The following is a 24894-nucleotide window of genomic DNA, read 5'->3' on the forward strand; positions in this document are numbered from 1 at the left end:
AGAGATCAACTTGTTTAATGTTGTGTTTCTTATTAAGAATTGGTCTAAAAATTGTATCTTTTTAATTTTTTATTACAATTATTGGGCCCCAACTATTGCTCCAGCATTCCTTCTTAACACCAGTGAAAAAAGTAAACAGTTGTACCAACTTGAACTTTTCTAATTGGTAACTATGGGGCTCCGATCGTAAAGTTGTGCATACTAAAATAAAAAAACACTAAATCTAAATGTTAATTATTAAATCCAAATGTTAAATTAAATGAAATCTAAATATGAATGTTAAATCTAAACATATAGATTTATTATTTAACATTTGGATTTACATTTAACATTTAGACTAAAAATTGACATTATATTTTTACGAGAAAAGTAAATATCACAAATATTGCTTTAAATCTGGTCAAAAGTAACGTTTTTTAAACGTGGTTTGTTGCTACATGTTGCAAAAAGTTTCTAGTTACTTTAATATGCGCAATTTTACAGTCGGCACCCCACAGGCAACACCTACATGGGTAAAGTTCTTTGATATTAAGTCATTAAATTAGATTACCATAAATTATTTAGACATGGATTTAATATTATTTTTTTTCTTAAATCAATTAACCACATTAATTCAATTTAAAATGAAGGCAAGTGAATTTAAAGTTTTGTGTTTTTCCAACTTAATAATTTGCGTAACCTTAAAGGAACGTCTTCATTCATCATCTCTTCTGAGTTGTTTTCTAGGTTTGTTGCCGCTGTCGGCACTAATCTCGCGAGAACTGCCACTCGGGACATTTCAGGTGGCAGTTCTCGTGACCCCGTTCAGTTTAGTAAGGCATCTTTTAATTATTACATTAAAATACAGGATATTTACAAGAAAATACTAATACGGGACAATGGCAGGAAAGAGGGGTAAAATAGGGGAGTTTCCCGGTTTGTTGTCCCACTAATGGTGAACTTGGTATTTCCCCTGTTCTTGTGGTGATGTCATGATACTGTGAAGGTCTTGGTATGTTTTCAAATGGAGCTTTTGATCATCTGGTTATGCAAGCTCACAGTCTGACATGTTTTTTTTAATACCAGATGAACCAGTCTGGTATGGCATGTAATGATCTAGACACAAACATTAGTCGGTATATGAGACATTATAGTTTCACTCCTCAGCATTAGTTATATATATATAACTAATAATATTGAATATTACCAGTATGTAGAAAAGGTCTTTAACTCAAATCAAAGCTCCCCTAGTTTAGATCATCCAACACCCACCTGTGATCATTTGTATAATTTTATTATTATTTTTCTTGCCCATTATCCCTGTTTTTAATTCATCTTTGAACCAAAAGTTTACGTGCTACCTTGGTTTCACTTTGTTTTAGATGTTACAATTTCACAGCTTGTCTTTTAAAATACTGATGGCTTTATTTACAACAACACACTCATTTATAGCCATGGTTGGTTGTGTTAAAGCTAGCTGTAATATGTTGTTGAGTGACAGCAGCCTTCAATTAAGTTAATCTACATTGTATGTTTGTTGCCAGTTTTCTCCAGTTAAACCTTTTTTGGCTCTATTTGTATTCATTAAAATATAATAATAAAAAATAAATAAAATCACCAACGTTTCCAACAGGTTAATCAAAGTTTCAGGTTTAAACCTGAAAGTCAAAGGCCCATAATTACAACACATTCCTGCTGGGGCTAGTGGAGCATTCCAACATTCCCACCAGAAGTCTGATTATGGCTTGCAAATTATTTTATTAGCAAGGGAAACCAAGATGAACATAGTTGCTTAAAAAACAGTAGCAAATCTTAAACATGTGAAAGTGCAAAGTGCTGCAGCTGACAGATCCACAAGCATTACTCAAAAGAAAAAAAAGAACAACATCTTAATGTCTTGAACTTAACAGTGGTTATTGTTGAACTATTGTAAACCATAACATTTCCCACACCAGGCACATAAATGAAAATAAAAGAGCTTTGTGCACATGGCTTTGGCTTTGAGTTTAGTCCACTTCCTCAATGGTGGGGCCAGAGGACGCCCCTCCTCCAGGAGCTCCACCAGCTCCAGGGAATCCACCCGGCATCCCTCCAGGCATCTCCCCAGGCATCCCTCCAGGCATCCCTCCTGCCCCCTGGTACAGTTTGGTCATGATGGGGTTGCACACCTTCTCCAGCTCCTTCTGCTGGTACTCAATCTCATCCTTTTCTGCACTCTGAGAACACACATTAAAGATCACACACACATTGTCAGACACATCCGTCTAGTTTCAGCTTAAACTTTGATGACATTGTCTGAACCAGTGTTTCTTAAATGGGGTACGTGGACCCCTTGGGATATGCAATGGCAGTACAGGAGGTAGTTAAAGAGAGAGTGGAAAATTAACAAATAGCAGCTATAAAAAATATGAAGTTTTATCATTTGTATTTTAGTCATAATGATGAAAATACAAGGCTCAGTCTTTGTCCCACACTATAGAAATAAATCTATTTATGAGACTCTAAATACTGAATGTTACAGTTGGACAAAAGGGGGTACTTGGATTCAGGAATAAAAGAAAGGGGGTACTTGAGCCAAAAGAGAACCACTGATCTACAGGAAGGGATCAGATTTAAAAAACCAGACCTGGTTTTTATCCAGCCAACTGATGACCTCGGTACATTTCGACAGAATGTTCTTCTTGTCATCGTCGCTGATCTTATCTTTTATCTGATCGTCCTCCACTGCCGTCTTCATATTAAAGGCGTAGGACTCCAGAGCGTTCTTGGCAGACACCTTCTCCCTCTGCTTTTCATCCTCAGCTTTGTACTCTTCTGCCTCTGCCACCATGCGATCAATATCGTCCTTGCTCAGACGGCCTAGTGGGCAGGAAAAACAGATAACATGAATGGATGATGGTTTTTAATGGAATGTGTGACTGAATTCTTAGTGTTTAATTGTATATTTTTTGTGTCTGCTTACCCTTGTCATTAGTAATTCTGATCTTGTTTTCCTTCCCGGTGCTCTTATCAGCAGCAGTCACATTTAAGATGCCGTTGGCATCAATGTCAAAAGTCACATCAATCTGAGGAACCCCCCGGGGAGCGGGGGGGATCCCACACAGCTCAAATTTCCCCAGGATGTTGTTGTCTTTGGTCATGGCTCTTTCTCCTTCAAACACCTGTAATAATTTTTTTTTTTATCAACCCATCACGCACTTAAGTATTATAATATATTAATATGAGCTATTTAGCCCACAATATGTACAGCATTCTTTATAATGATAAATATAATTGGAACTATTTGATGAGTTATTTAATCTACAATGAAATATACTACACTTTAAAATTGATAAATATAATATATTAATATGAACTCTTTAGTGAGCTACTCAATCTACAATAATATATATATAAAACATCATAAATATAATACATTAATATTAACTAGTTAATGAATTTGTTGGTTTACAATGATGTGTATAATCCTTATACAATGTAATATGTTAGTTTTATGAAATAGATATGTGTAATGCTTACCTGTCTGTGTATGGTTTTTCATGCCTTTATGTCACATAATCTCTCTTACACAGCACATAAGCACCTGTTTTTAGTTGCTTTAATCATGTCCTGATCTAGATTGAGTTGAAAAGCGTCATGACATTCCTGTAATAAATAAAGGATTTCTACACCTCAGGAGTGCCTCAGATCTTCAGTTTTTTGACATATATTGGAGAGGCAGGCCACTGATTCCCTTCTTCAAACAATCCTCATTTCAATTCTCTTACCTGGATCAGGACACCAGGTTGGTTGTCTGAGTAGGTGGTAAAGGTCTGGGTGTGCTTTGTGGGAATAGTGGTATTTCTCTTGATGAGCGGAGTCATCACGCCACCGGCGGTCTCAATTCCCAGAGAAAGTGGCGTCACATCGAGCAGTAGCAGGTCCTGGACATTGTCAGATTTGTCCCCAGACAGGATGGCCGCCTGCACAGCTGCAGAAACAAATAAATCAAAGATGAATCTGATCTGCCTTAAAGTAAGTTGGACACTTGAGTCTAGTGCTGTGCAATATGGAGAACATTTTATATCACGATATAGGTTAGATTTATATCCTAACATTATATATTCCGATACAGTATTTCTTCCTTGAAATGACATGAAATGAATGGAAAATTACTATTCATTGTCATTCATGCATCCATTTTCAGACCTGCTTCCCATTTTTCAGGGTCGCGGGGGTCTGCTGGTGCCTATATTCATTATCATTATATATTTTATTATATATAAAAATAAACTAAAAAAAAACAAAATCCCAAAATAAATTGTACTTCGCCTTTAAGAATCTTCTCAATGAAGGAATATTTGTGACTTTTGCTACATATACTGTTGTCACGTGTTCTGATTTTAAATTTGTATGTGGATATGTCACCAGGGGACACAAAAACCAACAATAGTGGCCACTGCTATCGTTTTTGTCATGTTCTGTTGGTTAAGTTTAGTTATTCTGTGTCTTTGTTTATTTTGAGTCCAGTCTTGTGTTAACTCTTGTCTGTGTTTCAGGGATTCCTGCTTGTGGCTCCACCCCCCAGTGATGTCTGTGTGCTTGGTGATTGATTAGCTCCCTCATGTTTTCACCCAGGTGTGGTCCATTCCTAATCAGACCTCCTCCACTATTTTACTGAGTGCTTGGTCACAGTGGGGTTGCTGGTTCGTTGTGTGATGTTGTCAGGTTCGTTGTCTCCCTTCGTGCGCAGTTGTGTCTGGTCTTGCTCCCTGTTCCTGCTCCCCTGCTGTTTTGGATTTAAGTTTGTTTGAGAATAAACATGGACTGGTTCCAAGAACGTTATGCGTCTATCCTGCCTCCATCTCTCCTTGCATTTGGGTCCACACCCACACCGGACCGTGACAGTTTTAAACTGTACCTGTAGTTTCAGGCTCCATCAAAGATCATATATGATAGTAGAGGTTTGGTTAGGTTATTTTCGTTTAAAGTCCTTGTGTAGCAGGAGATAAATTAACATTTCCATTTGTGAAAGGCGTTTGCAACTAGACTAATCGATGATTCCGCTCACTCTGGTCGACCCGATCTGGCCGAAATAAGCTGTTTTTCACCTTTGCATACCATAGTATCTATTTTCTGCATCTTTGTGGTGCTAAACTAAACATTTAATGCTCATGTTGGAGCACGGCTCAGATATTATAGCAACAGAGTTGGACGAAGACCACACACATTAAATTTGTGATATAAACGATAGAGGGTTATATTGTACGGTAGGGCTGCACGCTTATGGCAAAAATGATAATCATGATTATTTTTATCACTATTGTAATCATGATTATAATCACAATTATATATCATATTAGGGAAAAATCTGTGTTTTTATGCACTACGTTTAAACAATATGTGTACAGTTCACAGTGCATAGGTAAATGAAATTATAATTTCAAGAAATTTATTAAAAAACCTTTAAAAAATGTATCCAAAAATGTACTGTTATGGACTTGCACCCTTATCAGGGTCCTGTACCCCCGCCTAACGCCCAATGAGAGCTGGAGACAGGCACCAGCAGACCCCCTTGATCCAGAAAAAAGGAAGAAGCGGGTCAGAAAATGGATGGATGGAACCCAAGAATTGTAAATGTATCAAAGATTAACTGAATAAAAAAATAAAATAAAATTACAGAGTGCAGAGCCTGTATTTTAAATATAAATAATGCCCAATCGAGGCAACCAAAATCGTGATCACGATTAAAATTTGAGTAATTGTGCAGCCTTATCGCACGGTAGACATTTTTATATCGCACAGTATTACTTGGAACCTACCTGCACCATACGCTACAGCCTCATCAGGGTTAATGCTCTTATTCAGCTCTTTTCCGTTAAAGAGGTCCTGGAGGCTCTTCTGGATTTTGGGAATACGCGTAGATCCTCCGACCAGGACGATCTCGTGGATTTGACCTTTGTCAAACTTAGCATCTCGTAGAGCTTTCTCCACAGGATCCAACGTGGCTTTGAAAAGGTCTCCGTTCAGATCCTCAAAGCGAGCCCTGGTGATGGAGGTGTAGAAATCGATCCCCTCGTACAGGGAGTCAATCTCGATGCTGGCCTGAGTGCTGGACGACAGGGTGCGCTTGGCTCGCTCGCACGCCGTGCGCAGACGACGGACCGCCCTCTTGTTCTCACTGATGTCTTTCTTGTGCTTGCGTTTGAACTCGCTAATGAAGTGACTCACCATTCGGTTGTCGAAGTCTTCACCGCCCAAATGGGTGTCACCCGCTGTGGACTTAACCTCGAAGATCCCATCTTCAATGGTCAAAATGGAGACGTCAAATGTGCCACCACCCAGGTCAAAGATGAGGACGTTCTTCTCTGATCCAACCTGTCAATCAAAACCATTGAAATGTTTCAGTTTATCTGTCTGCTTCAGTCTAACAAAAAATAATTCAGTAACACCTTGCTTGAAGTTTTATACATAAGGCTGACATTACGCTGTCATTAACATGAATAAGGTGTTATGAAGGCTTTCATTAAGTGTTGTTTGCTAAATTATGACACATTTCGCTAATTCATGACAGCTTTGGAGCTATGTTGGCATTTTTTGGGTTAGGTGGAGAGATCCAGCAGGGTTAGGATTAGTGTAACGAACAACACTTAATGACACCTTATTCATGTCAGCAAGTATGAAACTTCAAGTAAAGTGTTACCAAATATTCACACATGAATCACAATTTAAAAATATATAACAAAAACAAAGCAGGCAGAAGCAAAAATGCTAATACGTCCAACATAAATCATAACATTCAAGTTACCTTTCTCAAATAATACAAACAAAAGAAATGCAAGCATTTCACAAAGTACATTTGAGTTATATATAATATTTTATATGCAACATTTAACAAATAACACTTTATACTCTTACAAATACATTTCCACTGCTTCACATAACTCTTGAAAATCCACATTATCCCACAAGTGAACCCTCCGACATCACTCGTGGAAAAACATTACACTTCCTTCTTCAGTGGTACTGAAAATGTTAAAAACCACAACCAGACTTTTATCAAGTGGCCCGAAAGAAATTTCAACATTATATGACCTTTTTGTCCAGACCGTAAGCAATGGCGGCAGCCGTCGGCTCGTTGATGATTCGAAGGACATTAAGCCCGGCGATGACTCCTGCATCTTTGGTGGCCTGACGCTGAGAGTCATTAAAGTAGGCAGGCACGGTCACCACAGCCGTGGACACAGTCTGCAACAAAATAAAAACATGATTATCACCAGGATCTGGACGTTTGCTGTTCTGTCATTAGGACTGGTTATTACTATGGAGTCAATCTGAATATGAATAAATGTATAACAAACTGAAAAGTGGTCAAAACTGTAAAAATGTATGAACCTAAAGGAAAAACACCAATGTACCTTGCCAAGATATGACTCTGAGATCTCTTTCATTTTCAGCAGCACCATGGAGGATATCTCCTCTGGGTAAAATGTTTTCGTCTCACCCTTGTAATCCACTTTGACTTTGGGTCGTCCACTATCACTAATAACTTTGAAGGGCCAAAGTTTCATGTCTGACTGGACAATCTCATCCTCAAACCGACGTCCAATTAGACGCTTTGCATCTAAATGCCAAAAAAGAAAAAAATAAAGTGCTTTTTTTTTAACGGGGACAGTAGATGTTACTGATCAGCTTGATGTATTTTGGTCTAAAAAGGATTCCTACCAAACACCGTGTTGTTAGGATTCATGGCCACTTGGTTCTTAGCCGCATCTCCAATCAGCCTCTCGGTGTCAGTGAAGGCCACGTAGCTGGGTGTGGTCCTGTTCCCCTGATCATTGGCAATTATTTCGACCTTACCATGCTGAAATATTGCTACACAGGAGTAGGTGGTGCCCAGATCAATGCCGACTGCTGGTCCCTTCGACATGATTCCTGAGAATAGAAAGATGACTAAATATGATGATGATGAAGAGACATGTCAGTAACTTCCTCTGATCACTGTAGGTGGATAAATACACATTTGCATCAGGTCGTAACAAGGCCATTTTTAGAAACTGCACCTGTTACCAAACCTACTCATTTCCCGACAGTTTGGCAATAGGGCCGGTGCAATATGAACCAAAACTCATATCTTGATATTTTTCTCAAAATACCAATACAGAATATGAATCTTGGTAATTTTAACTCAAAGTCTGACCAGAAAGACAATTATGGGTTAAACTTGCAGATGAAAATGCCACACAGGCACATTTATTAACAAACAGCTAGTTTAGGGACAGCATGTGTGAGTGAGTTTTAAGCTATAAAAATATATACATCTCAGAAATATATTAAAATTGTAAAGGACACTGTTTGACTGTACTCTGTGAATAATATTAAATACTCGAATGATGTGATTTGTACTGTGTGATTGTATAAATCAAATAAAAAAAAGAAAGATACATCTCGATATAGGCGATATTGTCACCAAAATAGAAAACTTGATATATCTTCTATCTCGATATATTGCCTAGCCCTATTTGGCAATTGCAGTTTTTGTGTTGGCAACAATGAAAAAAATTGTGATTTTTTTATCTAATTATATATCTATTTTTATCATCTGGCCCCCTTTTTTTTTTTAAAAAAAAAAAAAAAAGGGGGCCAGATGATAAAAAAAAATGTTGGAGTAGTTTTGTACAAATTGCAAAGAATCCATAGAAAGGGAAATTGTCGTTCTTGTTTGTTAATTATAAGGGTACAATGGAATTAGTCATAACTGCTTCAGAGGATGGTGAGTAGTGATTTAAGATATCTATCTAGTTAACATCTAGTTATGAATTTTTGTGTGTCACTTCTAGGGGTGAGTATTGGCAAGGATGTTGTAATACGATACGTATGGCGATACGATATCACAATATTCTACCCAGGTAATATCGAAATTAAACGTAGAGATGAAACATCAAGTTGCTGTAGATGTTAATCAGAAGATATTGATCATTCAGATGACAAATTGAGTCATAATTATTAGTGTTTTTGCACATCATAAAATAAAGTGCAACAAGTTTCTTTTCACTGAAACTACTGTGTAGAAGTCTCTAAGTAACCATGACAACAAAACGACAGCATTGTAACAACTGTAAGTGAGAACATTAAGGATAAAGCACACTGAGTTACTGACAATGCGCAAAAATAATTTATCCAATTTTGTCAGTTTAAACACTGATCTGAACAGATTATATGAAAATAAAATGCCTGTGCATGCTTAAATACTGCAGGCATTACATACTGCCATCATAAAATCAAGTGCATCAAGTAACCATTGCAACACATTGAAACCACCACTGAAATATTTCACAAATACACAAAAATATTGATTCAATTTAATAAAATAATAAAAAAATCGATTTCTTTAAATTAAAAAAATTTAATTAAAATCGGCAATCAAAAAATCGCGATATATTGTGAAATTGATTTTTTTTCACACCCCTAGTCACTTCAAAGTTAATGTGTAAACAATGTTTTTTTCCCCCACTTTTTTTTTTTTTTTTTTTTATTTAGCTGGTTTTAATCCTTTAGAACACAAGAAGTAAAGTGAAATCTTTTAAAATCCCATCAAAAAACATCAAATATCTGAGACAATGACAGACCTGTCATGATTATTTCACTATTACATCTAAGCTCGATGATAAGATAAATGATGAGTGAAAAACTCATCTGCTTACATAAAGGGTTTGGAAAAACAAACTGAAGAACACGGTAAGAGCCTAAATCTGCAACATTTCCCAATTTTATTCAAGAAATATTATTCTTAATTTTCTTGAAGTAATTACAAAAAAAGACAAAAAAAAAAAACAAAGCAGTTTGCAAACAAAGTTGCTGCCTTTAATATAGTGCATTGACCTGATCGACGTGGAAACAATGTGATTTATATAATGATAGCCTGTGGGAAAGAAACCTGTTAACGAATGGATAACTACCTGTGATTCTCGTTGAGTGAGTCATGATCAGACAGGAGGGTGTGGCAGCGTTGGCAAATGCATGTCTTTTTTTGCAAAACCCTCTGCACGTTTGTCTTTTTTTTTTGTTTTTCCTTAAAATCCGTGTTTGCTGCATCACATTAATAAGCTCAATAATGCAGATCATTTATTTGTCATAGTTATTTTTCTTCTGTGGCCACATTCAGACCATTTCAAGTGTAGCAGAATGGAATGTTCCAAACAGGTTTGTACAAGAACAAATATGGCTATTTCCATTTTAAACAGTATTGTGTCCTAGTTCACCATTTATCCTATACAGATCACAGGGAATGTGCTAAAGCAATGGTTCCCAAACTGGGGTACTTGAACACCACTCAGGGGTTACACAGAATCATGTGTCAGTTTATTTTTTAAATTACATTATATAAATGTTTTACATTTTACAGGCACACAAACTTTTTACTCATTCATCAGTAATAATTTGAGGCACAACTCTCTACAAAACACCAAAAGGTAAAGTTCAAATTCTGAAATGAGCAAAAAATAAATAAATAAAATAAATGAATAATAAAAAGGCCTAAATTCAAGGTTAATGTTGGACAAGACACAGGAAAGAGTTTAGACAAGCCTGTAGACACACATAAATAATTAATATTATGTAATTAATATACATTAATGTAGTTATGTTTGGGAAACACAGTGCAAAAAGAAACCAAAATGTGGATCTGACTGGGCCGAGTTTGGGCCACAAACCTTGACTTTAAAACAGATGATTTACTGCAATGATTTACGTTGTTTCTGTATGAAGCTGTTGGCTGTTTAAAAAGTTAGCAATGTGGGTGAAGGATTACGCAAATGTCATAAGGAAGGACTAATTAGGCTGCAACATGTGCTGTGTTAACTTTTGGTAAATGCCAGTACACTTTGTAATTAAAGTTATTATGACGACTTTAATTTTACTGCAGGCTACTTACCTGTTAATAAGGCAGAGTTTGAACGTCTGTAATACTGAGTCCTGAGTGTCCGTAGACGTGGAGGATTCGGTTCTTCGCTGGAAGAAGACTGGATTCAGACTCTCTCAAGCAGAGCAAGAGTGCCACGCCTCTTTCCTCCGCCCTCACAGAAACTTCCAGAAAAAAAGCATGGTTGGTGCTTGTTATATATATACTATAGCCTTACCTCCAGTTTTTCAAGCTTGTCGTATTTTTTTTTTTTTTTTGTGCCATTTTTATGCCTTACCTATGTATAGAAGCCCGTTTCCGCCACAAAAAAAATAAAAAAAAATCACCAAGGAAATTCATAATTACGAGTTAGTAAGTCATAATTATGAGAAAGAAAGTCATAATTATGAGATAGAAAGTCATAATTATGAGAGACAAAAAAAAAGATTTCAAAATGTTTCAATTGTATGCCTTACCTTCAATTTGTGGTGTTTGTTATTTTTTGTCATTTGTATGCCTTACTATAGCCTTACCTCCAAAAGAAAAAAAAAAAAAAAAAAAAAAGCTTCCATTTTTATGCCTTACTATAGCCTTACCTTCGATTTGTGGTGTTTGTCATAATTTGTCATTTTTATGCCTTGCTATAGACTTACCTCAAAAAAAATAAAAAATAAAAAATAAAAATAAAAAATTAAATAGTTTCCTTTTTTATGCCTCACTATAGCGTTACCTCCAAAAAAACTAAAATAAAAAATTCAAAATGATTTCATTTTATGCCTTACTATAGCCTTAGAGCCTTACCTTCGATTTGTGGTGTTTGTCATTTTTTGTCATTTTTATGCCTAACAATAGCCTTACAACCAAAAAAAAAATTAAAAAAATTCAAATAGTTTCCATTTTTATGCCTTACTATAGCCATACCTCCAAAAAAAAAAAAAAAAAAAAATTCAAAATGTTTTCATTTTATGCCTTTCTATAGCCTTACCTTCGATTTGTGGTGTTTGTCATTTTTTGTCATGTTTATGCCTCACTATAGCTTTACCTCCAAAAATATTTTTTTTCGATTCGTGGTGTTTGCCATTGTTATGCCTTACTATAGCCATACCTCCAAAAAAAAAAAAAAAAAAATTCAAAATGTTTTCATTTTATGCCTTTCTATAGCCTTACCTTCGATTTGTGGTGTTTGTCATTTTTTGTCATGTTTATGCCTTACTATAGCTTTACCTCCAAAAATATTTTTTTTCGATTCGTGGTGTTTGCCATTTTTATGCCTTGCTATAGCCTTACCTCCAAAAAAAAAAATTTTTTTTTTTTTTTTTAACAATATTTTTATTTTTATGCCTTACTATAGCCTTACCTCCGATTTTATTTTGCCATTTTCATGCCTTACCTGAAATAGTTTTTTTTTTAATTTTTTTTATTAAATTTGTATTAGTTCTTTAATATTTTTTTTTAATGCCTTACTATAGCCTCACGTTCGATTCATGATGTTTGTCATTATTTTTTTTGTCATTTTGATGCCGAACTATAGCATTAACTCCAAAAATTAAAAAAATTAAAAAATTCAAATAGTTTCCATTTTTATGCCTTACTATAGCCATACCTCCAAAAAAAAAAAAAAATTCAAAATGTTTTCATTTTATGCCTTTCTGTAGCCTTACCTTCGATTTGTGGTGTTTGTCATTTTTTGTCATTTTTATGCCTAACTATAGCCTTACAACCAAAAATAACAAAAATTAAAAAAATTCAAATAGTTTCCATTTTTATGCCTTACTATAGCCATACCTCCAAAAAAAAAAAAAAAAATTCAAAATGTTTTCATTTTATGCCTTTCTGTAGCCTTACCTTCGATTTGTGGTGTTTGTCATTTTTTGTCATGTTTATGCCTCACTATAGCTTTATCTCCAAAAATATTTTTTTTCGATTCGTGGTGTTTGCCATTTTTATGCCTTACTATAGCCATACCTCCAAAAAAAAAAAAAATTCAAAATGTTTTCATTTTATGCCTTACTATAGCCTTACAGCCTTACCTTCGATTTGTGGTGTTTGTCATTTTTTGTCATTTTTATGCCTAACAATAGCCTTACAACCAAAAATAAAAAAAAATAAAAAAATTCAAATAGTTTCCATTTTTATGCCTTACTATAGCCATACCTCCAAAAAAAAAAAAAAAAATTCAAAATGTTTTCATTTTATGCCTTTCTGTAGCCTTACCTTCGATTTGTGGTGTTTGTCATTTTTTGTCATTTTTATGCCTAACAATAGCCTTACAACCAAAAATAAAAAATTAAAAAAAAATTCAAATAGTTTCCATTTTTATGCCTTACTATAGCCATACCTCCAAAAAAAAAAAAAAAAAAATTCAAAATGTTTTCATTTTATGCCTTACTATAGCCTTACAGCCTTACCTTCGATTTGTGGTGTTTGTCATTTTTTGTCATTTTTATGCCTAACAATAGCCTTACAACCAAAAATAAAAAAAAATAAAAAAATTCAAATAGTTTCCATTTTTATGCCTTACTATAGCCATACCTCCAAAAAAAAAAAAAATTCAAAATGTTTTCATTTTATGCCTTTCTGTAGCCTTACCTTCGATTTGTGGTGTTTGTCATTTTTTGTCATTTTTATGCCTAACAATAGCCTTACAACCAAAAATAAAAAAAAAAAAAAAAAAAATTCAAATAGTTTCCATTTTTATGCCTTACTATAGCCATACCTCCAAAAAAAAAAAAAAATTCAAAATGTTTTCATTTTATGCCTTTCTATAGCCTTACCTTCGATTTGTGGTGTTTGTCATTTTTTGTCATTTTTATGCCTTACTATAGCTTTACCTCCAAAAATATTTTTTTTCGATTCTTGGTGTTTGCCATATTTATGCCTTGCTATAGCCTTACCTCCGATTTTATTTTGCCATTTTCATGCCTTACCTGAAATATTTTTTTTTTTTTTTTAATTTGTATTTGTTCTTTAATATTTTTTTTTAATGCCTTACTATAGCCTCACGTTCGATTCATGGTGTTTGTCATTTTTTTTTTGTCATTTTGATGCCGAACTATAGCATTAACTCCAAAAATAAAAAAAATAAAAAAAATCAAATAGTTTCCATTTTTATGCCTTACCTACAAAAAATTCATTTATTTTTTTTTTTTTTTTACAATATTTTTATTTTTATGCCTTACTATAGCCTTACCTCCGATTTTATTTTGCCATTTTTATGCCTTACCTGAAATAGTTTTTTTTTTTTTTTAAATTTGTATTTGTTCTTTAATATTTTTTTTTTCATGCCTTACTATAGCCACCTTGTTTGATTCATGGTGTTTGTCATTTTTTTGTCATTTTGATGCCTAACTATAGCCTTACTTCCAAAAATTAAAAAAATTAAAAAATTCAAATAGTTTCCATTTTTATGCCTTACTATAGCCATACCTCCAAAAAAAATTCAAAATGTTTTCATTTCATGCCTTTCTATAGCCTTACCTTCGATTTGTGGTGTTTGTCATTTTCTGTCATTTTTATGCCTTACTATAGCTTTACCTCCAAAATTTTTTTTTTTCGATTCTTGGTGTTTGCCATTTTTATGCCTTGCTATAGCCTTACCTCCAAAAAAAAATTTTTTTTTTTTTTTTTTTTTTTTTTTTTACAATATTTTTATTTTTATGCCTTACTATAGCCTTACCTCCGATTTTATTTTGCCATTTTCATGCCTTACCTGAAATAGTTTTTTTTTTTTTTTTTTAAATTGTATTTGTTTTTTATGCCTATTTGTTTTTTATGCCTCCAAAAAAAAAATTTTTTTTTTTTTACAAATTTTATTTTTATGCCTTATTATAGCCTTACCTCCGTTTCTATTTTGCCATTTTCATGCCTTACCTGAAATAGTTTTTTTTTTAATTTGTATTTGTTTTTTAATATTTCTTTTTTCATGCCTTACTATAGCCTCACGTTTGATTTGTGGTGTTTGTCATTTTTTGTCATTTTTATGCCTAACAATAGCCTTACAACCAAAAATAAAAAAAAATAAAAAAATTCAAATAGTTTCCATTTTTATGCCTTACTATAGCCTTACCTCCAAAAAAAAAAATTATTATTTTTTTTACAATAATTTTATTTTTATGCTTTACTATAGTCTTACCTCCGATTTTATTTTGCCATTTTCATGCCATACCTGAAATTGTTTTTTTTTTTTATTTGTATTTGCTTTTTAATATTTCTTTTTTTATGCCTTACTATAGCCTCACGTTTGATTTGTGGTGTTTGTCATTTTTTGTCATTTTTATGCCTTACTATAGCTTTAACTCCAAAAATATTTTTTTTCGATTCTTGGTGTTTGCCATTTTTATGCCTTGCTATAGCCTTACCTCCAAAAAAAAAATTTTTTTTTTTTTTTTTTTTTTTTTTTTACAATAATTTTATTTTTATGCCTTACTATAGCCTTACCTCCGATTTTATTTTGCCATTTTCATGCCTTACCTGAAATAGTTTTTTTTTTTTTGTTAAATTTGTATTTGTTTTTTTTAAAATTTTCTTTTTTTATGCCTTATTATAGCCTTACCTCCGATATTATTTTGCCATTTTCATGCCTTACCTGAAATAGTTTTTTTTTTTTTTTTTTAATTTGTATTTGTTCTTTAATATTTTTTTTTCATGCCTTACTATAGCCACCTTGTTTGATTCATGGTGTTTGTCATTTTTTTGTCATTTTGATGCCTAACTATAGCCTAACTTCCAAAAATTAAAAAAATTAAAAAATTCAAATAGTTTCCATTTTTATGCCTTACTATAGCCATACCTCCAAAAAAAAAAAAAAAATTCAAAATGTTTTCATTTTATGCCTTTCTGTAGCCTTACCTTCGATTTGTGGTGTTTGTCATTTTTTGTCATTTTTATGCCTAACAATAGCCTTACAACCAAAAATAACAAAAATTAAAAAAATTCAAATAGTTTCCATTTTTATCCCTTACAATAGCCATACCTCCAAAAAAAAAAAAAAAAAAAATTCAAAATGTTTTCATTTTATGCCTTTCTATAGCCTTACCTTCGATTTGTGGTGTTTGTCATTTTTTGTCATGTTTATGCCTCACTATAGCTTTATCTCCAAAAATATTTTTTTTCGATTCGTGGTGTTTGCCATTTTTATGCCTCACTATAGCCTTACCTCCAAAAAAAAAAAAAAAAAAATTCAAAATGTTTTCATTTTATGCCTTACTATAGCCTTACAGCCTTACCTTCGATTTGTGGTGTTTGTCATTTTTTGTCATTTTTATGCCTAACAATAGCCTTACAACCAAAAATAAAAAAAAATAAAAAAATTCAAATAGTTTCCATTTTTATGCCTTACTATAGCCATACCTCCAAAAAAAAAAAAAAAAATTCAAAATGTTTTCATTTTATGCCTTTCTGTAGCCTTACCTTCGATTTGTGGTGTTTGTCATTTTTTGTCATTTTTATGCCTAACAATAGCCTTACAACCAAAAATTAAAAAAATTAAAAAAATTAAAAAAGTTTCCATTTTTATGCCTTACTATAGCCATACCTCCAAAAAAAAAAAAAAAAAAAAAATTCAAAATGTTTTCATTTTATGCCTTTCTATAGCCTTACCTTCGATTTGTGGTGTTTGTCATTTTTTGTCATGTTTATGCCTCACTATAGCTTTACCTCCAAAAATATTTTTTTTCGATTCGTGGTGTTTGCCATTTTTATGCCTTACTATAGCCATACCTCCAAAAAAAAAAAAATTCAAAATGTTTTCATTTTATGCCTTACTATAGCCTTACAGCCTTACCTTCGATTTGTGGTGTTTGTCATTTTTTGTCATTTTTATGCCTAACAATAGCCTTACAACCAAAAATAAAAAAATTCAAATAGTTTCCATTTTTATGCCTTACTATAGCCTTATGTTCGATTTGGGGTGTTTGTCATTTTTATGCCTTACCTGAAATAGTTTTTTTTTTTTTAAATTTGTATTTGTTTTTTTAATTTTTTCTTTTTTTATGCCTTACTATAGCCTCACGTTTGATTCATGGTGTTTGTCATTTTTTTGTTGTTTTGATGCCTAACTATAGCCTTACTTCCAAAAATTAAAAAAATTAAAAAATTCAAATAGTTTCCATTTTTATGCCTTACTATAGCCTTACCTTCGATTTGTGGTGTTTGTCATTTTTTGTCATTTTTATGCCTTGCTATAGCCTTACCTCAAAAAAAAAAAAAAAAAAAAAAAAATTCAAAATGTTTCCATTTTTATGCTTTACTATAGCCTTATGTTCGATTTGGGGTGTTTGTCATTTTTATGCCTTGCTATATATAGCCTTATCTCCAAAAATAAATACATAAATAAACAAATCAAAATGTTTCCATTTTATGCTTTACTATAGCCTCACGTTCAATTCGTGGTGTTTATCATTTTTATGCCTTACTATAGCCTGACCTAAAAAAAAAGTAATAATAATAATTTTTTATGCCTTACTACAGCCTTACCTAAAATTGTTTTTTTAATTTATTTTTTTTAATATTTCTATTTTCATGCCTTACTACAGCCTTACCTCCGATTTTTGGTGTTTGTCATATTTTTTTTTCCATTTTTATGCCTTACTATAGCTTCACCTAAATTTATTTATCATTATTTTTTTTAACATTTTTATTTTCATGCCTTACAACAGCCTTACCTAAAAACTAAAAAAATAACAAACAAAAAAAAAAAAAAAACCTAAATTTTTATATTTTTATGCTTTACTTTTGATTTTTGGTGTTTGTCATATTATTATTATTTTTTGCCATTTTTATGCCTTACTATAGTCTTACGTGAAATTGTTTTTTTTAAGTTTCTATTTTTAGATAAGGCTATAGTAAGGCTTCTCTACTTGAAGCATGTCATTCATACATACTGTATATCCGTGTTGTGTCAAATGTGGCGATCATTTAATTCACTAATGTTCGCCCCAAATTAACTGAAGCAAGACAGATGAGAAAGTGTTTTATTTATATTAACAACAGGCTGAGAGGAAACTTTGATCCTTGTGTAACACAGCAGTGATAGTTACAGCATTCATCATCTGCTTCAGTGGATCAATCACATCTGAAACGAAAAAAGAATAAAGCCACACATTTAATTCCTCCTAAACATGTGGACAAGATTTGTAACTTGGAGAATGAAGCCCAATGACAAGCTGTATGAATTGTACTAGAGCCTATGTTTCCAAAGTGGGGTACGGGATACCCCTAGGGGTACATAAATTGTCATGGGGGTAAATGAAAAAAAAAAATAGAAGTTGGAAACTGAAATATAAATTGACCAGCAGTCAGGAGCCTCCAAATTACGCATTCGCCGATGTAAGACAACCCATGGTGAGAGATTATTATTCTTATTTATTATCATATATAATTCCTCAACAGGATATGTAAAATTCAGAAACACATTTCACCGTACTACATTATATGTGACATTACATCAGTGGTTCCCATTTTTTTTGGTCGTGACTCCATTTAATACCACCAATTTTTTGGCGTCTCAGAGACTTTTTTTTTCTTTCTAAAATTAGCTTTTGATAATGTTTGTTGTTGCGAGGATTAGGGCACAAAGTGACAAGATGTGCCAGCTCAGATATTTTTATACTGCATTTTATTTTATGTAGATAGTGAAAGTATAGAATACAGTTATTAAAGTTTGTTTTGTGTGTGGTGTTATAATTTGAAAAATAATAATAATTAAAACATTTTAAAAATACATTTTAATCAGTTTTTAAATTTTTTTTTCATAAATTATTAGACATTTCAGGGGACTCCATTTGAATCAATGAATTTCAGGTGACCCCACATGAGGTCACGACCCCAAGGTTAAAAAACGCTACATTACAAGAGTATGTCGTCTTGTTCAGTTGAAAAGGAGTGTAGAACTGAAACTGTTCCAATACCTAAGCATGCTTTTCTACTGTAATACAACACGGAAACAAGCACAAAAATTACGTAAAGCGCTTTGAGTATCTATGAAAAGCACTAAATAAAGTCCAATGCATTAATAATAGAAAGTGTCTGGAGATACGTTAAACAACAACAGATATCATAAATATTTCTAACTTCATATCTCAATATTACATGTCTGTCTAAACAAATGAATAATAATGCATTGATAGTATAAAATTCACTGTTATATTATGTCTTTGTATGACTTTGAGGCAGCGCATCAAAGGCGGCATGGCGAAGGCGGCGCGGCGAAGGTAAAGTTGCAGAGACACATACAAAAAAGACCTATTCATGTACTTCCACTAATTTCTACACTATGTACCAAAAATATGTGTTTTGAATGAACTATTATTCAAAGTGTAATTAAAAATGGTATAACAGTTACTGTTGGTAGACTGCTGTAAAAACTCAGTTTGTATCTCATAATTATGACTTTTTTCCCTCATAACTATGACTTTTTTCTTATAATTATGACTTTTATTTTCATAACTATGACTTTTTTTCCTCTAATTATGACTTTCTATCTCTTAATTATGACTTTCGATCCCATAATTATGACTTTACAAACTCAAAATTATGACTTGGTGGTTTTTTAGTGGCGGAAACGGGCTTCCCTAACTATCAGATACTATCGCTTTAGTTTTATTTTTGTTTAAAATATAACATTTTATATATTAATATTACAATTATTATTAAATCATTTGTATTTTGTAAGGAAAATAAAGATTTTATTCAGTTGGAGGACACCGAAGTGTTTATTTAATTCACATCTTTTGTTGATTTATTGCAATGCTACATTTGAACTCTAGGTGGCAGCAGAATGTCTGTGAACTTTTCTGCTTCACAAACTCAGGCTTCAATGACCTCACAAAAGTTTGCTTGTTTAGTTGAGTTTAGTTTAGTTTATTTCAAACCATCAAAACAAAACACAAAAACAAAATGTACAGATGCTTTATGATAGCAGAAAACATAAACAGCAAAAAGAGAACATATGTAAGGTTTGACAGTGCCTATGGTGACTACAAATTGTAATAGAAATAAAACCAATTCATGCACTCACAAAAAACAAAACAAAACAAAACAAAAAATTTAAATTAAAAAACAAACAAATTGCATTGCTGACTAAGATAATGTCGTTATATCTAACCAGAATAACAAATAGAGTCAGTGGAGATGAAGTGTTTGACCCAAAAAAACAAACACTAAATAAAATGAAGTTTGGAGTCAATATGCAATTGTCTTTCTTTGTAATTTAGCTTGCCAAATCATTTTGCATCAAAGCTCGCATTAAAAAAGATAAAGGTTGTTCTTCTCAACCCCACCCAATAAACTCTGTATAAGGGTATTGAGATATTGATATGATATTGAGAGTATTGATGCAGACACATATCTGTGTCTAAAACACAATCTGCAGAGCAACACCCAAAGATCAAATTGAGAACTTATTTAGAGATCAGGATGTAGGCTATAATATTTCTGAAAATATACAAAGAGCCAGAAGGTCACAGATCAGTTACTTCAAGTCGAAGTAATTCTGGGATTGGTTTACCATTAACAATATGGTGCATGTTTGCAGAGTGTCCTAAAATCACCTTTGAAAAAAAAAAAAGATCCTCCAACATTTCTGTTCCAACATGTGGTGATACGGCCCAGGTTTTGTTGCTTTTTCCAAGGTTTTCCCAAAGCAGCAGGATGTTCATTTCAAACACGGCTAAATACAAATTTAAATTCTGCAGTTTCAAAAGGAAAAAAAAAACATTAAAAGAAGAATTATGACAGCTGAGAGACCACATTGACAGATTTTTAAGTTACTGTGTATTTTGAAAGTTCTTTTTTAGTTGTTTATTTTGTTGCAAATGTAAAGTAGAGAGAAAGAAAAAAAAAAAAAAACATGTTGAGAAGAATTAGCCTCATCTTGATTAATTTATATATATATATATATATATTTACACTAGTATACTATTTATACTCACTTACAACTTTTTCTCTGTGTGGTTTCCTGATTGTTTTCTGCCTCTGGCCATGTGTTCTTGTCTCGCCCTGGTTGAATAAACTTCTTGTTGTCTTTGAACATGAGCATTACCTGGTTGGAACTCTGTCCTCCTGGCAAACAGGAGACCTGGGTTTGAATGTCATTCTGGTTCTCTGATCATAGAGCTTGTTTTGAACCATTGCTCCTGCTCAGGCCTTCAATAAAGACATTAAAAACTGTTTGAAGTGACTGTGTTGCATTTGAGTCCTGGCGTACCCCTGTGACAAAAACAAACCAAACATATTGTTACATTCATTTTGTATTTAGCTTTAGCTATTTTATAGTCATTAAAGGGAAGCATCGTCTCTACTGTAATTCTTTACAATTTGCCTTTTCATGTCTGCGTAAGTGGCTTTGGCTGTGTTTCAATTAAGTTTCACATGTGCAAAAATGTGAGAATGGTAAATGGAATTGATTCATGTAGCGCTTCATAATATCCTCACACTGAAGTAGTCTCAAAGCACTTCAGAATATCAGCTCATTCACCCATACACACACCAATCGTGAAGGGGCTACCACGCTAGTCGACCAGTGGAAGCAACTTAGGATTCAGTGTCTTGCCAAAGGACACTTTGACACATAGACAAATATAGACTGGGATCAAACCCCCAACCTCTCCATCAGAAGATGAGCCACAGTCGCTTACAGTTTCCAGGAAATGGAAAATAATGCATGTTACAGAAACCTCTAAAGCAGTCAAAAACCTTGCACAAAGTGGTTTAGGTGACAAAATGTTAAGATTCTTCATATTGTCTCAATTGAATTTCAAATTCAATAATAATGCATTAGGTTTATTTACATTGATTTCAATTACATTGATGTGCATTATTCTTTTACTCCACACACAGTGGTGGTAAGCTACTATTGTAGCCACAGCTGCCGTGGGGCAGACTGACAGAAGGGAGGCTGCAACAGTGCATGCGCCATCGGTTTCTCTGACCACCACCAAAAACTCATACACCACATTCATGCTAGGCAATGTGGGTAAAGTTCCTTGCTCAAGGACACAACGACAATGACTTGGCTAGAGCGGGATTCGAACCCCCAACCCTTCGGTTATTGGACAACCCACTGAGCCTCAGTCGCCCGACGACATGTCCAGATTTTAACCTAATCAATTATCTCTTAATAAGAGAAACAACTTGGATTTACAGAAACCATTATTCATTCATGTCATACCCATTCATACGAGGCAATGTGGGTGAAGTTCCTTGCCCATGGTTTTAGATAGAGCAAGATTCAAACCCCCAACCCTTCTCCACCACTGAGCCATGGTCACCTGTGAATTGTGAAATGTGAATGTTGTTCTTGTGTTTTTCTAATCCACTGCTAACAAATGCTTATTTAAAGTTTAAACCTGCAACCTGCATAGTTATTGTGACCTTGTTTCATCACAAATTATGTCTAATTTTTCAAAATTTTTTGTTTTCTTATAGTTATTTTCCGTGTCTCTGCTCTGTAAAGTCAGATCTGGTGCAGTGGTGACCGAGGTTGGTTACAGACGTGGGCTTGCAGGTTCAAATCCACTGTGGGCCATTATTGTGGGACCTTGAGCAAGTCCCCTAAACCTAATTTCTTCCAGGACTCTCTTCAAAAAGCAATTATTAATCTCAATGAGACTTTCCTGGTTAAATAAAGGTTAAAAAAAGCAAGGTCTTGCTCTACTAAGACTCTAGACTAAGAATAATAATCCATGCTGATCAGAGAGTCAGATGTCATAAACTATTCATCTTTGGAGCTCTTGTGTAAGATTGTTCAAACTCTCCTGTGTAGCTTTTCTCTGATGACTTTTCTAATTGGCTGCCTTCAATTTCTGTTTAATCTCTCTTTAACTCTGAATACATGTTGTTTCAAGGATGACATCATCAGGGTTTCATGTGGCAGACAGGTTCATGGATAAGAATTAAGTTATCAGATATTTGTGTACACATAAGAAGGTTGACATTTAACCATCTGCATCATTTCCCTTTTTTTTTTTTTTATTAGATAAGTTTGTCTCCAGGTCTTCTTGACCTATTTCTGCCTGCTTGGTAGTAATATGTCCCATGGGTTTCCAGATGTACTAAATCTAGGGCCAAGTTAACATTATGTACCCTCACAAACACTGATGGCGTTGCTAACAGACAAATGTCTATTTTGTCAACAAAGGATGATTAAGCTTGGCATTTGACATCAGATATGCCTAAAGTAATCTATCACGTACCTTTTTCAGGCTGTAAGCTCACGCTGCATTATGGCACCATTCTTCAGGGAATTAGGGGTTCCTTTTGTGTCACCACGCCTCTCCAAAGACTTTGGTTTTCTTTCAGATAGGTGTGTCTTCCATTTACAGCCTGGACAAAACAACTATGGAATTTCTATTTGTGCTTCAAGCCTGAGGTCAAAACAACAAAAAGGATCCTCACATGAAGAACAGCGAGGCTCTTATCACATCAATGATCTCACAGGAAAACACTTGTGATCAGATCACTAATCTTTGGCTCTTGATGACCCATGAGATATGAGTCATTGTTTATTTAAACTCTCGTTTCCTACGTAACACTCTCCGTGCTCACAACCACAACAACAACCCTATACACAGTACACTACTCAGTGCCTGTGAAGGATGCGTGCATTTGGATTGAGAGTTGTATCATATGCTAGATTAGATTTTGAATTGATGCAAATATTTCCAATGAAAATGGTTCTTAAAAAAAAAAAAAAAAAAAAAAGAAGGTAAATATTTGACCATTTACCACCAAAAGGTTGTAGGTTCGCATCCCAATTTTCATATGGGTGTGCAGGAGTTTTGGCTGTGTTCTTTCCAAAGTCCAAAAACATGTGCTCCTGTATATCTTAAAGACATGTACGTGCCCTATCGTTTGGGCAGAACAGTCCGCTCCCGGTCTTAGTACGGGAGGCTGCTACCCTTTCCACCTTTAAGGCTAAACTCAAAACCTACTTTGCTAAAGCCTATACCGTATAATAGCGTTAACCTAACCACTAGGAACAAAGCCCGAAATCTAAAAAAAGGAACCAAAAAATAAGATTATATAGTAGAACACCAACATTATATTCAAACTCAATCCACCATCAGTCCCAACAGCATCTTCACTTTAAATTTCCTAGTTTTGGGACCAATTTCTATTGGAAAAATTAGAAGATTTTGTAAGATTTTTTTATTTTTTTTCAACTGTTTTACATTAAAAATGACTACAATCATGAGATATAAGAACCGGGATACAAGAACTGTCAGCCCCTGCAAAAATTGTCAAGTATCATTTACACAATGACTCATGTTTTCTCTGTCATTTTGATTTTCTCTTGTGGGCCGAAATGGTTGCTCCAAAGGGCCGGATTTGGCCCCTGGGCCATGAGTTTGACAGATGTGCTTTGTGTTTGAGTAATCGATTTGTTAATTCTGTCTAACCTCACCAAAATTGAGATTAAAATCCCAAACCATCACACAGAATCCAAGAAGCTCATTTTAAAATGGGAAAAATTGAATAAATGGACTTATTATTTATTTAGTGCTTTCAATACCACCAAAATAATCCCGAAACTCCAACTTCCTAATCAATAGATGACCCCTCTACCTATAGTTTAATGTTTATTAATCTTGTGGTTCAAAGAGGCTGTGTGTCTATAGTGCACATGTGTCAAACTCATGGCCCGTGGGCCAAATCGAGTCCTTTGGAGCATCCAATTTGGCCCAAAGGAGAAAGCAAAAATGACAGAGAAAAGATGAATCATTGTTGTAAATTAAACTCAACAATAACTGCTCAAAGTTTTCCCAGTGCTTATATTGCAAAATTTCAGTCATTTTTAGGGTTAAACTGTTGAAAAAACACTTAAAATTCTCACAAAATTCTTTAATTTTCTCAAACTATTACACACATTTTCCCTTAACTTAATAGAAATTGGTCACAAAATCAAGGAAATTTAAAATGTAGATCCTGTTAGGACTGATATCTATCACTTATTGCTTGGATATTTTCAGTTTTCTACATATTTAGTATTTTATGTATGTGTGCGTAGAAGTGCAAACTAGGGCCCAATAATGTTGTAG

General features: G+C 33.6%; 1 protein-coding gene across 1 annotated transcript; it reads right to left on the reverse strand.

Moving 5' to 3' along the window:
- Window positions 1-1717: 1717 nt before the first annotated feature.
- On the reverse strand, window positions 1718-11043 carry hspa8b (heat shock protein family A (Hsp70) member 8b). Its single transcript, XM_028465212.1, has 9 exons — window positions 10892-11043; window positions 7684-7893; window positions 7377-7582; window positions 7054-7206; window positions 5781-6336; window positions 3747-3949; window positions 2942-3140; window positions 2606-2838; window positions 1718-2195 (listed from the first exon to the last, which is right to left on the reverse strand). Exons 2-9 carry the CDS (start codon window positions 7886-7888, stop codon window positions 1986-1988), a joined length of 1965 nt encoding a protein of 654 aa, XP_028321013.1. The 5' UTR covers window positions 7889-7893; window positions 10892-11043; the 3' UTR covers window positions 1718-1985.
- Window positions 11044-24894: the final 13851 nt, after the last annotated feature.

Source organism: Gouania willdenowi, chromosome 13, assembly GCF_900634775.1.
Source record: "Gouania willdenowi chromosome 13, fGouWil2.1, whole genome shotgun sequence".
Taxonomy (NCBI): domain Eukaryota; kingdom Metazoa; phylum Chordata; class Actinopteri; order Blenniiformes; family Gobiesocidae; genus Gouania; species Gouania willdenowi.

Excerpts from the sequence above, each read along its gene's own strand:
- hspa8b (XM_028465212.1), bottom strand. The coding sequence starts at position 7,888 with ATGTCGAAGGGACCAGCAGTCGGCATTGATCTGGGCACCACCTACTCC. Across the intron at positions 7,207-7,376 it reads CAGAGTCATATCTTGGCAAG|ACTGTGTCCACGGCTGTGGT; the intron begins GTACATTGGTGT and ends ATTTTGTTGCAG. Across the intron at positions 2,839-2,941 it reads CAGAATTACTAATGACAAGG|GCCGTCTGAGCAAGGACGAT; the intron begins GTAAGCAGACAC and ends CCTGCCCACTAG.